Below are 12,814 nucleotides of genomic sequence, written 5' to 3'. Positions count from 1 at the left end.
CCAGGAGAGTATTAAGTTGTGGCAATAAGAAGCAAAAATTTGGCTAGTGACCCCAGAGGTAGTGGGGATTGATGCTACTCCCACTTCTACCCCTTAATTTCTAGATCCATGAATCCTACCAATGGGAGGGATAGTACCATATATTGGAAGCTGATCACAAAATCTAATTTACCTCTGAATGTTCTTTTATTAACAGACTCAGGAAAACCTTATCCTAGCTTTGCAAGGTATTATCATCTAGCCAGCGCTATAATTACATCTTCTATGAAACCAGCTGCTTCCAGATGTTAGAGAATATGGTAGGTCAGTGAATTTCATGAGCATCAGTCCACTGCCACACTTTTCAAAGTGATCTCATTAGTCAGAAGCAGTGCTGTGTGGAATACCATGGTGGTGAATAAGTCATTCTTGGATGGAAGTTATGCAGAAGCATCACATGCAGGGATGTCAACTCTATATCCAGAGTAAGTGTCTATTCTACTAAGAACAAAATACTGCCCCTTCCACAATGGAGATGGCACAATGTAACCAACCTGCTATCAGGTACCTGACTGAACATCCTGAGCAATAGTGCCATGTTGGGGGCTCAGTGCTAATCTTTGTTACTGGTGTATTGGGCGCTCAGCAGTGGTCATAGACGGGTAGACCTTGGTAAGTAGGAATCCATGTTGCTTACCCAGTGCATAACCTCCAACCTTGCCACCATGGTTGCTTTGTCCATGAGGCCATTAAGTGATGACAAGGGAAAGAGGCAGACTGGTCTTGATTATTAAAAGTTATCCTCTGCTGAGGTCACACTGGTGAGCATTCATATGGGACACAAATGCCTTCATGTATTTTGCATGTTTAGAGAAATCTATACCCATACTTCCTTTCCAAATATCTGTTACCAATGTTCTAGTCCTGTTTCTTCTGATTCCCTGACCATCCCAGCAACCATTGGTTACAGCCCATTAACTGGTATGTAATCACACATTTGGTTCTTTCTTCTTCTAAGTAAAGTACACAATCAGTTGAACTCTACAAAGTTCTGCCCACTGGGAAGATTTCCCTTTGCCACTGTCCTTTAGGCACGTCCTAGAAAACAGCTGGATTATTTCAGCTGCCCCCTCTTAGGTGTTGTCTACATATTGTGTAGAACCATCTGAAAGTAAGAGTAGGATTTTGGGCATTTGGGCCACTGCTTCATGTAACATATTGTGCCTTCAGGACCTGCTTAGGTCCAACCACATATATATCCATCATCAAATGGAAGTGGTGATATATATTTATGACTTGGCAGGTTAAATGGCAAGCAGTTCATTACGGGAAGCTCAGGTTGCATAGTAACTTGCTAGCTCATGCTCAAGTGTTGAGCTTCTGCTAAGGTTTAGTAGCAGATCAAGAGTTGTCTTTCAAAAGGATAGGAGTTATCTGTGAATGATGGCAGGGTCTTGCTTCAAAATCCTAAAAGCCTATATTATGTATGATTCACCTATTATTTTAGTCAGCTTTTAGTTACTGTGACAAAAATACCCTACAAGAACAACTTAGAGGAGGAAAAGTTTTTTGGGGGATCACAGTTTCAGAGGTCTCAATCCATAGATGGCTGACTCCATTGCTCTGGGCCCAAGGTGAGGTATCACATCATGGGGAAAGGCCCAGCAGAGGAAAGATACTCAGCTCAGGGAAGGAGAAGGAGACAGAGGAAGGAAGGGGTCACAGGAAAGATGCACCCTTCCAGGACATACCCCCCAGTGACCTATTTCCTCCAGTCAAGCCCCACCTGCTTACAGTTACCACCCAGCCAGCCCATTCAGACTAGGATATACTGATTAGGTTATACTGTCAAAATCTAATTTACCTCTGAATGTTCTTTTATTAACAGGAGATTTGGGGGGACACCTTCTATCCAACCCATAAAAACCAGGGGGCCTACCAAATTCCCTAACAGCATCTCTATTTTCCACCGAAACCTGGTACCATTGTGTCTGCTGAATCATAAGGCCCAAGGGGCAGAGCAGCCTGGATAGCACCCTGAACCTTTTGCAGAACCTTCTTGTGTTCTGGGTTCCACTTGAAACTAGCAGGTTTCAGGTCACTTGTGATACTCCAGCCTATTAACCATCTAAATGAGGAATATGTTGCTTCCAAAATCCTTATAGCTCCACTAGGTATTATGCCTTTGTCTTGTTGTAGAGGGGCCAGAAGAAATAACAGCCTTTATCTTAAAGGGACATCATAGCATGCCCCTTACCATGGGGGTTTCTAAAAATTTAAGTCAGGTAGAAGGGCCCTGAATTTTAGTTTGATTTATTGTCATCCCCAGCACATGAATAAGTTTTGAGTTTTTGCTGCTTCTTGCACCTTAGGTCCAATCAGCATAATATCAACGTAACAGACCAGTGTGATATATTGGAGAAGAAAAAAGCACCAAGATCCATGGGAACTAAATTTTGACAAAGAGACGAAGAGTGGATAACCCTAAGGTAGTACAGTGGAAGTATATCACTCTTTTTTTCTGGTTGAAAGCTGCTTCTCATGGGTCTATTTTATAGATATGGAGAAAAAGGCATTTGCTATATTAATGCTTCATACCAAGTGTCAGGAGATGTGTTAATTTGCTCAAGTAATAAAATAATATCTGATACAGCAGCTATAGTTGGAATTACCACTTGGTTAAACTTGTGATGATCCAATGTCATTCTCCAAGGTCCATCTATCTTCCACACAGGCCAATTAGAGTTGAATGGGAATCAGTGGGGATCGCCAGCCACTCCAGTGTATTTAGGTCCTTGATGGTGGCACTGATCTTTGCAGTCCCTCTAGGTGTCTGGAGCCACCCTGGACAGGAGCTATGTACACTTATGTAAGCCCTGAGTAAAAGAGCTACTGGATTGGTATTGTACCCATTGCAATGCAAATGGACATTACCTCAGGGCTTGGATAAGAAAAATGTGGGAGTGGGCATCACTGATGGAGTTGAATTACACCCATCTGTTTGTTGTAACCCTATCCTTTGTCCGTTTTGGATCGAATGTTCCATGGAACAGCCTCTCCCGATAAAACCCAAGTTTGAGGCATGCTCTCTCTCTTCTTGCCTGCCTTGCCTGTTTTGTGGGAGCTGGCTTAGAGGGGCCATCACAGAACCCAAAGGAAAAGGTATTTTCCTGTTTGTGTGTCATTAATTCGTGCCAACCTAGTTCTCCTGGAGTGACCCTGACTGATTTAGTCCTGTGTCCAGGCACCTCCAGGAATGCAGTATTGCTTTTTGTTTACTATTTTCCTGAATAGAGGAATCTCTAATCGCTTCCATATGGCCTTTCCTACCATAATAGCCCCATTCCATCAGTTGGGAAACCAATGTATGAATTCGGACAGCTGCTAAGTATGTCCAGTTACGCATTTTGGATCTAAGAAAATAACCACAGGATGGGTCAAGGATCCACCGGATCTATTGTGAGTCAGACCTAAGCTAAAACCCCATTGATCACCTGACCCCATAACTCCATAAACTTACTCTGATTGATGTTTTTGAGTTCCTTATAATTAGTGTCAGAGTCTTGTAGTCCCTGAAATGTTTGATTATTTCCTTTTCCACACTGTAAAGTTACTCTGTTAAAAGGTCATATTTCCTTTGGGGGTAGAATGAGAGAAAGAGTAACAATAGGCATTTTTAGTAGTGTATAGGGGTCTTTCTTCCAAGAAACCCAACCTCCTTTAATTCAAATGTTTCTGGGTCTATAAACTGGCATCATGTCTCGAAATTTAGAAGCCATAATTCTATTTTTATAATTCCAATTATAGTTTTTATGTATTTGACCTGGAAGTTTTCTGCTTATAATAGATCAAATAAGAAGATGGTAGTTTTCTTATCTATTTCACTTCTAGGAAGACCATTATTAGTGCCACAGGTCTTTATGAGTCAGGCTATTCTGATTGCTGCTTTGACTCTACTGTTTAATAAGGTAACTATGCCCCACCTGCCTTTGGTGACTGAGTCCTGCCTCTTGGTCCCTGTAGCCCTGGGATCCATTATGATGTTTTCTGGTTGAGTAGCTATGGTTGCCAATTATAAGGTCTGACCTAAAGATATCTTTCAGAATGCTGGGGCTCCCCCTCAGAAGCTATTTTGAGTCCCTTCCTCTAGGTTAAACTGAGAGATTGGGCATCTCCAATTTGCTCACAATGGGCCATCTTTTGATCCATGTTTTAGCTGACTAAACAGGAGCCCTTTATTAACTCCTTAAGGGCTACACTACATGTACAATCTCTTCTTAGTGCATATTAATAAATTTGTCTTGATCCAACTTCTTACATTATCCCATACCATTTGTATCCATTCCCACACAAGTTCCTTGGATTTCTACTCGCATAACTTATAAGATTCAAGTAGTTCTTTTGAGTGTACCATACCTCTTTTGGGGTCACACTTTGTAACTCATCTTTAGGGGCTTGCTGGGATGTAAGTGTAATTATAGGTTTAGAAATGAATTGTGTGCCCTGAGGAGAATCATCATTGTCTTGCTTAGCAAATGCCTCAGGGAAGGCCATTTATTATGGTTTAGATATAAGTGCCCCCCAAAAGCTCATGTATTAGAAACATGATCTCCAATGTAGCAATGTTCAGAGATGAAATGATTAGATTATGAGAGGCATAACCTAATCAGTGGATTGATTCATTTTATGGATTAACAATTTGAAAAGATTACTGAGTGGTACCTGCAGGCAGGTGGAATAACTGGAGAAAGTAGGTCACTGGGAGAAAGGCCTTGGGGATTATTTCATGTCCCCTTGTCCCTCCTTCACTCTCTCTGTTTCCCAGCTGTCATGAGTTGAGCAGCGTTCCTCTGTCATTCCCTTTTACCATGATGTTCTGCCTCATCTTGGGCCTATAGTAATGGAGCCAGCAGAATGTGGACCTCTGAAAATCTGAGCCCTCAACAAACTTTTCCTCTGCTAAGTTGTGCTTGTAGGGTATATTTGTTACAGCAATGAAAGATGGCTAACATACCATTACTGTTTTTTCAGGTAATGCAGAATTAACCCCCTGAGGCAGATAGGAGAAAGTTGCTAGCACTGGGGTGAGAGGGGCCACTTCTGCTGGCAACTCATCAGAATTTAGGAGTTCAACATTGCCTACTTCATCAGGGCCTCTTCACACTTACTTCCCCATCACAAACTACAGATCTCTACTTTTTCTCAAGCAACACTCTCATTTGTCTATTTTTTTATTTTTAGTTAACAAATAATAGTGGATATTTATGGGGTATGTGATGTGATGTTTATACACATACGATGGAATGACTAAAGCTAATTAACATCCCCTCAATTTTTTTGATGGTAAGATATTTGAAATTTACTCTTAGTAATTTTGAAATATACATTATTTGTGATGGTTAATCTGAATCGTTACCTGGATTGGCTTAAGAGATGCTAAATATTTTAAGAGGCTTCTGGGTGTGTCAGTGAGGGTGTTTCTAGAAATGATTGGCACATGGGAAAACAAACTGAGGAGGAGCCCCACCTTAAATGTGGGCAGCACAGTCCAATAGGACAGAAGTCTGGATGGAAAAAAAGTGGTAGACAATTAGGAAGCAGAAGCAGAAGCCATTGCAAGCTCCATTCACCTTGAGTGGCTGTTATGATTGGTGCTATGATTGCCTGAGGACATCGGACTCTGACCAGAAACTCTCCAGGAGGTTTCCAGGCCTTTGGGATACACTGGGGTTATGTCATTTGGTCCCTCTTGTTCTGAGATTCCAGCTTCTTGGACTGAGCAGCAACTGGTTCTTTGAGCTCTCTAGTCTGTAGACGACCATTGTGAGACTGTCCTGTTATGTAGGCCAATTTAATTAATCTCCATTTTATAATTATCCATCTATCCATCTATCCATCCATCCATCCATCTATATCCATCTATCCACCCATCCACCCATCCACATACCTATCTCCTGTTGGTTTTGTTTCTATAGAGAACACTAATACATTATTGTTAACTCTAAGTCAACATATTCTGCAACAGCATAATGTTTTCCAGGATCATCCTTGTCACAAATGACAGAGTATACCCAAGGCTCATTAGTATTCTGTTGTGTGTGTATGCCACATTTTCTTTATTCATTTATTTTTGATGGACACTTACGTGGATCTTGGCTGCTGTGACTAATGCTGGAATGAGCATAGAAGGGCAGATGTCTCTTCAATAAATCGATTTTTATTTCCTTTGGATATACTTAGTAGTGAGATTGCTGGATCATATGGTAGTTCTATTTTTTGTTTTTTTTTTTTTGAGGAATCACAATATCATTTTCCCTAATAGTTGCACTAATTTACATTTCCCAACAGTGAGTGTGGTCAGGGTTCCCTTTTCTCCACAGCCTCCCCAATGTTTCCACCTTTTTGATAATAGCCATTCTAGGGAAGTGTGTGGTTTTAATTTGTATTTTCTTAGTGATTAGCATTTTCTCATGAACCTCGTGTTAGCTTTTCACTGCAGACAAAATATCTGATATAAGCAACTTAAAGAAAGATTTATTTTGGCTCAGTGTTTCAGAGGTTTCAGTCCATGGTCTGCTTGCTGCATTGCTTTGGGCCTGAGGTGAGGCAGAACATCATGAAAGAAGAGCATGAGGGAGGAAAGCTGCTCTTGTAGCAGCTGGGAAGCAGAGAGAGAGAGGAATGGATTAGGAATAAGATATTGCTCAAGCCTTCCCACTCCCTTCAAACTGTAGGTCCCACCTCCTACAGTTTCCATCACCTCCCACTAACTCATCTGAGTCCATCAATGGATAAATCCACAGGGTGGGTCATGGGGACATTCTCTGTTTCCTAGCCTTCATGATCTAATCACTTCTGAAAAGTCATACCTCTGAACATTGTTGCTTTGGAGACCAAGTCTTCAACACATGGACCTCTGGGGGACATTTCAAATCCAAATAATCATAAAGCTGTTGTCCATTTCTATCTTTTTGAGAAATGTTTATTTATTTACTTTGTTCAGTAAATTGGGTTGTTTTCTTGGTATTGAGTTGATTTTCTCATATATTGTGGATTGTCCCTTCATTTTGTTGTTTTCATTGCTGTTCAGCTTTTTAAAAAATTGCTTTTATTTTTTAAATACATGGCAGCAGAATGCATCACAATTCTTATTACACATATAGAACAAATTTTCAGATTTCTGGTTATATACAAAGTATATTCACACCAATCGTGTCTTTGGATAATGATGTCTATCACAATCCACCATCATTGCTAACCCCCTGCCCCCTTCGTTTCCCTCCTACCCCTCGGCCCTATCTAGCATTCGTCTATTCCTCCCATGCTCTCCCTCCTCCCTATCCCATTATGAATCAGCCTCCTTATATCAGAGAAAACATTTGGCTTTTTTTTTTTTTTTTTTTTTTGGCAAGGGCATTGGCTAACTTCACTTAGCATTATCTTCTCCAACTGCATCCATTTACCTGCAAATGCCATGATTTTATTCTCTTTTATTGCTGAGTATATATGCCACATTTTTAAAAATCTATTCATCTACTGAAGGGCATCTAGGTTGGCTCCACAATTTAGCTATTGTGATTTGTGTGCTGTGCACCTTTTTAGTTTGATGTAATCCCATCTGTCTATTTTTGCTTCTGTTTTCTATGCTTTTGGGGTCATACCCAAGAAGTCATTGCCTAGATCAATGGTTATGAAGTTTTCAGTTTTCTTGAGTGGTTTTAGTTTCAGTCCCTATATTTATCCTTAATGAGATGATTTTTGTATATGGTATAAGGTCCTGAATTCATTTTCCTGCATGTGGGTATCCAGTTTTCCAAATACCATTTACTGAAGAGACCATCATATTTCCTTTGAGTATTCTTGGCAACTTTATTGAAAATCATGTTTGTAAAAGCTAGGTTTACTTCTGAACATTATCCTGTTTCATTGGTCAATGTGGTTGCCTTTAAGCCAATACTATTGTTTTGATTAAGATACCTTTGTAGTATATTTTCATATCAAGTGTTGTGATTCCTATAACTTTGCTCTTTTAGCTCAAGATTCCTTTAGCTATTTGGAGTCTTGTTCCATTTGAATTTTAGGATTATTTTTTCTATTGCAGTAAATCTGCTTTGGGTAATTTGGTCATTTAACAATATTCTTTCAACTCACGAACACGGGATATCTTCCTGTTGTGTTATCTTCAATTTCTTTCACCAATGTTTCAGTTTTTAGTATATAGACTGTTTACTTCTTTGGTTAGATGTATGCACATCTTATTTATTTAAATTCCTTGATGTTATGGTTTAGATATGAAGTGTCCCCCCAAAGCTCCTGTGTTAATGGAGGAATATTTGAAGGTGAAATGATTGGATTGTGAGAACTCTCACCTAATCAGTTCATCCTAGTTTGCATGGGCTAGGTGGTAACTATAGGCAGGTGGGTGTGGTGAGAAGAGATGGGTAACAGCGGACATGCCTTGAAAGGGTTCATTTTCCCTGTAACCTCTCTTTCTCTCTGCTTCCTAGCCATCATAAGGTGAGCAGCATTCCTCCACCATGCCCTTCCACCATGTTGTTCTGTCTTTCCTTGGGCCCAGAGAAAAGAGTTAACCTACCATGGATGAAATCTTTGAAACCATGAGCCAAAATAAACTTTCCCTCCTCTAAGTTGTTATTGTCAGGCATTTTGGTCACAGTGACAAAAAGCTAACACACTTTGTTAAATTTACATCTTATTTAAGTTGCTCTTTGTCAGTGTTCTCACTTTAACAAGAGACACCCTTTGAGGCTGAGAACTCTGATTCTTATTGCAAAATTCAGCCAATTCCATGACAAGGACTGTGCTTGATTTTCAGTCCTAACTTTAGGGAACTGATTCTCCTTCTGGGCACACCTAGAAGCTCTTAGATTATTTATGTAGCATCTGAGCTCCTATAGGAATTTGAATTTCTGAGTGCATCCTTTCATCATTTTGCCAGAACAACTGTAACTGTATATGTATTTCTCATATACTGAGTCACTATGTCACTTGCCTCTTGTACATGCATGATCAGGAGTATCCAATGTAGATATTTTGTGTATCTCCATAGAGTTCATGCCGTGGCTATCAGGGCTCTCTGTACTGTTGGAAATAGTCTTTAGTGTTTTTTTTATAGTCTAATCACTACAAATTCCAGAAACCCCAAAACCTATTCAAGAAACTCATACTGAAATTTCGGCTCCACAAAACCATTCCTCGTATCAAAACTGTTAGGGTTCTCCAGAAAATAGGAGATCAAATAAATTATATGTTGATTGTTAGATACCAGAGAGGATTTATTACAGCAATTGGCTTATGCTATCATAGAGAACAAGTCCTGTGATATACCATCTGCAAACTGGAAAACTAAATAGGCTAGTGACATATTTCAGTCTAATTTCAAAGACCTGAGAACCAGGGGGCTCCTGGTATCAGTCCCGGAGTTTGAAGGCCCAGGAAGGGGTTTTGATATCCAAGATGGCTGCCCTTGTTCCCCAAGAAAGTGAATTTGCCTTTTGCTCCATCTGGGTTCTCCTCAACTGTTTGGATGGTGCCCTTCCACACTGGGCGAGGGTGGATCTTCCTCCTTCAGTCCACTGATTCAAATACTAAACTCTTCTGGAAAAAAACCTCACATTCATACCTAAAAATAACCTATCTAATTATGGCTTAACCCAATCCAGTCAACACCTAAAATTAACAATCACAGTAGGAGAGGATCAATTATCTCTGGAGATTTAATCTTCATGAAAGCATTCCTGTTTGAAATAGCCTAAATGTGTCTATCTTCTGTGCTGTCATCCATGCACCCTGAGAACAATGACTAAGACATAGGGTATGGTTCCTGATGTTTTTAGTTGTAACAAATACCTCTGATGATGCTTACAGATCTTTAATCTGAAAATATACCAATCTGTGCAAAGCTTATTCCAAAATAGAACATAGGTTATACTTTTTCTGTAAGGAATTATTTGATATTCTACACTTCTTTGTGTTTCAGAACCAGCTTTTTGTGCTTGGAATAAATCACGTACAAGTGCAGTCAAAAGTGCAAAGGGTGGGATGGGAGCAGCTATATGTAGATAGAACAGGCATGCTGATAAAAGACAACACAAAGAAAGCACACACAAGTAATAATGAAAATAAATTATTTATAACTTAAAATTCTTTTTCACATAAAACCAATAAACTATAATAATTTTACTATCTTTTTAGGAAAGATACATTAAAAATGTTGAATGTTAAGACAATAATTACATCCTTTATATTTAATAACTTTCATACCTTACACGGGTTGTCCACAATTTCACCAAGATCTAGGTTACCAGTCCTTCATAAAGTATTTACTCTGTAATTATTATTTTATAATTGCACTTATGTAATCACTAAATACTTGGCTGTGGCTTTTCCAAATTGAAATGTGCTATAAATATATATTCTGAAGACTTTCTATGAAAAAAATTCCCAAATTCAATTTTTATTGCTTACCTTTTTAAGTGTTGCTACTACAAAATTACAAATTACACGTATAGCTCATACATATCATTAGTGCTGGTCTAGAACTTTTAGAACAAACTGGCTAAAGCTTTGACTTATCACTCTCTCACATATTTCCTATCTGTTTTAAAAATGGGAATTGTAACATAACAGTGCAGCTACTTTTATGCATATCTGTATTTTTTCTAATGGACAGATATTTTTCAACAGAAAAGATAAAAATTATATTGTTTATAATTTTAGAATTACAAAAAATTAGGACTAGACACAGACTAAAACAATGGAAAATCAAACTCCCCTACTACTTGTTAAATGTATTTTCCACTTTATATCAGGTTAAAGAAAAAAAGCCACCTAGAGGAAGTAGCAGAAAACTAGGAGGACATAAGAATTCACCATCTCAATTAGAATTGTCATCTCAATTACTAGGGAAATTCTAACTTGGCTAGGATTGATGAGATGTCCATGCCACTGGGCTTACAAGCTTTTACTCATTTTCATGAGAAAGAGGAAGTGTTTTTCTGTCACAAAGAAATTTAAGAATACATACTTGGTCAATAATAATGTGGCAGAGAATGTGCAATTTTTTCTTTCCATTTCTAGAATGTGAGACCTTTTATAGTAAATCTTAACTAGTTATAAGCATCTGACATTAAGGAACCTGTCCATAGTCATTTAAAATGTGATTAGTTAATGCTTTTTGTTAAAACATACCATGACGCTTTTATTTACTTATTTTCCCTGTTGGTGAAGATTATTTTGGTGGTGTTTGCTTCTGGCAACAGACTGGAACACTTAATTGTCAAAAGCTGTCTTTCCGACAATGGTACATTTTCATCCATTTTTATACCTTTCAATGAGGTCATATGAATCTGAGTTTCTAGCAAAACTTTGGTGCATTTACTTGATTTGCAAAAGCAACTGGCACAACCACCCCCTGCCGGTGCAGCTCCCGAAGGACATCCAGTATTGAGTCTAATTCTGTGCGAAATTTGTCCAGCTCGTAATTCTTCAACTGTGCGAGTTTTTTCCATTTCTCAATTTCTTTGTTTTGCTCGGTTTCTACAACTTGGTGTGTTTGCTGTATTATCTGCAAATATAAAACACAGTGGGAGTGAAGAACATTTCAGTCATAAAGAGCTAAAATTGGACAATGCTGGCGTTTCTCTGGGATACTCAGGCCAACCATAAAATTATGCATGTATACATTGTTTTCTGTCTCTTAAGGGGTATATAAATTTTCATTGTTATAGACTGAATGTCTGAATTCTCCCCAAATTTTAATGTTTTAAAAAAGTCCTAACCCTTGGTGTGGTTATATTTGGAGCAAAGAAATAAGACTAAATGAGGTGACAAGGGTGGAGCCCTGATCTGATAGGACTGGTGTCCTTCTAAGAGCCATCAGAGAGCTCTCTCTCACCTGTTCTCCCTTTCCTTGGTGTGCATGCACCAAGGAAAAAGAAAAGAGAACACAGAAAAGACTGCCATCTGCAAGCTGGGAACATATCCCTTACCGGAAACCAAACTGACCAGCATCTTGATCTTGGACTTTTGGCCTCCAGAACTAGTAATGGTCGTTTTGGCCATCCTAGTACACACTATCTTTTTATGGCAGCCTGAGCAGACTACACACTGTTCAAGCAAAGATAAATATCAGCACCAAGGCAAGTACCTTAAAACATATCATATCCTTATATATGCTATTTTAAATTTCTATCAATTTATCTGTGTATAATTAAATGTAGTAAATATATTACTAGGTATATTTTAATGATCACAATTTATTGGAAATTTGTTACAAATATTTGTTGAAATCACTTGAATATGGAATATTGTTCCCATCCACATTCCTGTTCCCCGGGTAAGATGTAAAACTTCTTAGGCACTAATCAATAATTAAGAGCACAAATTTTTTCTTTCTCCAAATATAAGGCAAATCAATCTTCAAAGTATTTGAGATAAAGGCTTATTTTCTCTTAAAGAGCTATAATTTATTTTCTAACAAGATCAAAATAAAACAAAACACTCTAAGAAGTAACTTTTGGTAAGGGTATCTTAAAACTATAAAAAGTAAGGCACTTAAAAGTTAAGGATTATAAAATATGTAAATGTGATCTACTACTTTACCTGCTGAAGTTCCTGTTCTCTTTGCTTATGTCTCATTTCCATCTGCTTAATTTTCTTTTCTAAGCTCATGAAATGTTTCATCTCTGGTGTATGGTTTTCTTTGGCTTCTCTCAATTCTTCTAAGAGTTTTGCAATCTAAAATTAAAATTAAAGTATGAAGTAATTGAGAAACTATGATCATAAGAAAATAATTCCTTTTTAAATAGGTAAT

General features: G+C 38.4%; 1 protein-coding gene across 2 annotated transcripts in view; it reads right to left on the bottom strand.

Moving 5' to 3' along the window:
- Positions 1-10,110: 10,110 nt before the first annotated feature.
- Cep162 (centrosomal protein 162) overlaps positions 10,111-12,814 on the bottom strand; it is an 89,569-nt gene continuing 86,865 nt past the window's right edge. For both annotated transcript variants that reach the window (XM_046431970.2, XM_046431969.2), the window contains exons 27-28: positions 12,604-12,738; positions 10,111-11,566 (exon numbers count right to left, since the gene is read on the bottom strand). In XM_046431970.2, coding sequence (XP_046287926.1) covers positions 11,357-11,566; positions 12,604-12,738 — 345 coding nt within the window. In that variant the 3' untranslated portion in view covers positions 10,111-11,356. The remainder of the gene's footprint in view (positions 11,567-12,603; positions 12,739-12,814) is intronic.

Source organism: Marmota monax, unplaced genomic scaffold (assembly GCF_021218885.2).
Source record: "Marmota monax isolate L192 unplaced genomic scaffold, Marmota_monax_Labrador192_F-V1.1 WCK01_AAM20220418_F8-fsc00013, whole genome shotgun sequence".
NCBI classification, from domain to species: Eukaryota; Metazoa; Chordata; class Mammalia; order Rodentia; family Sciuridae; genus Marmota; species Marmota monax.
This window is presented reverse-complemented; position numbering and strand designations above follow the sequence as displayed.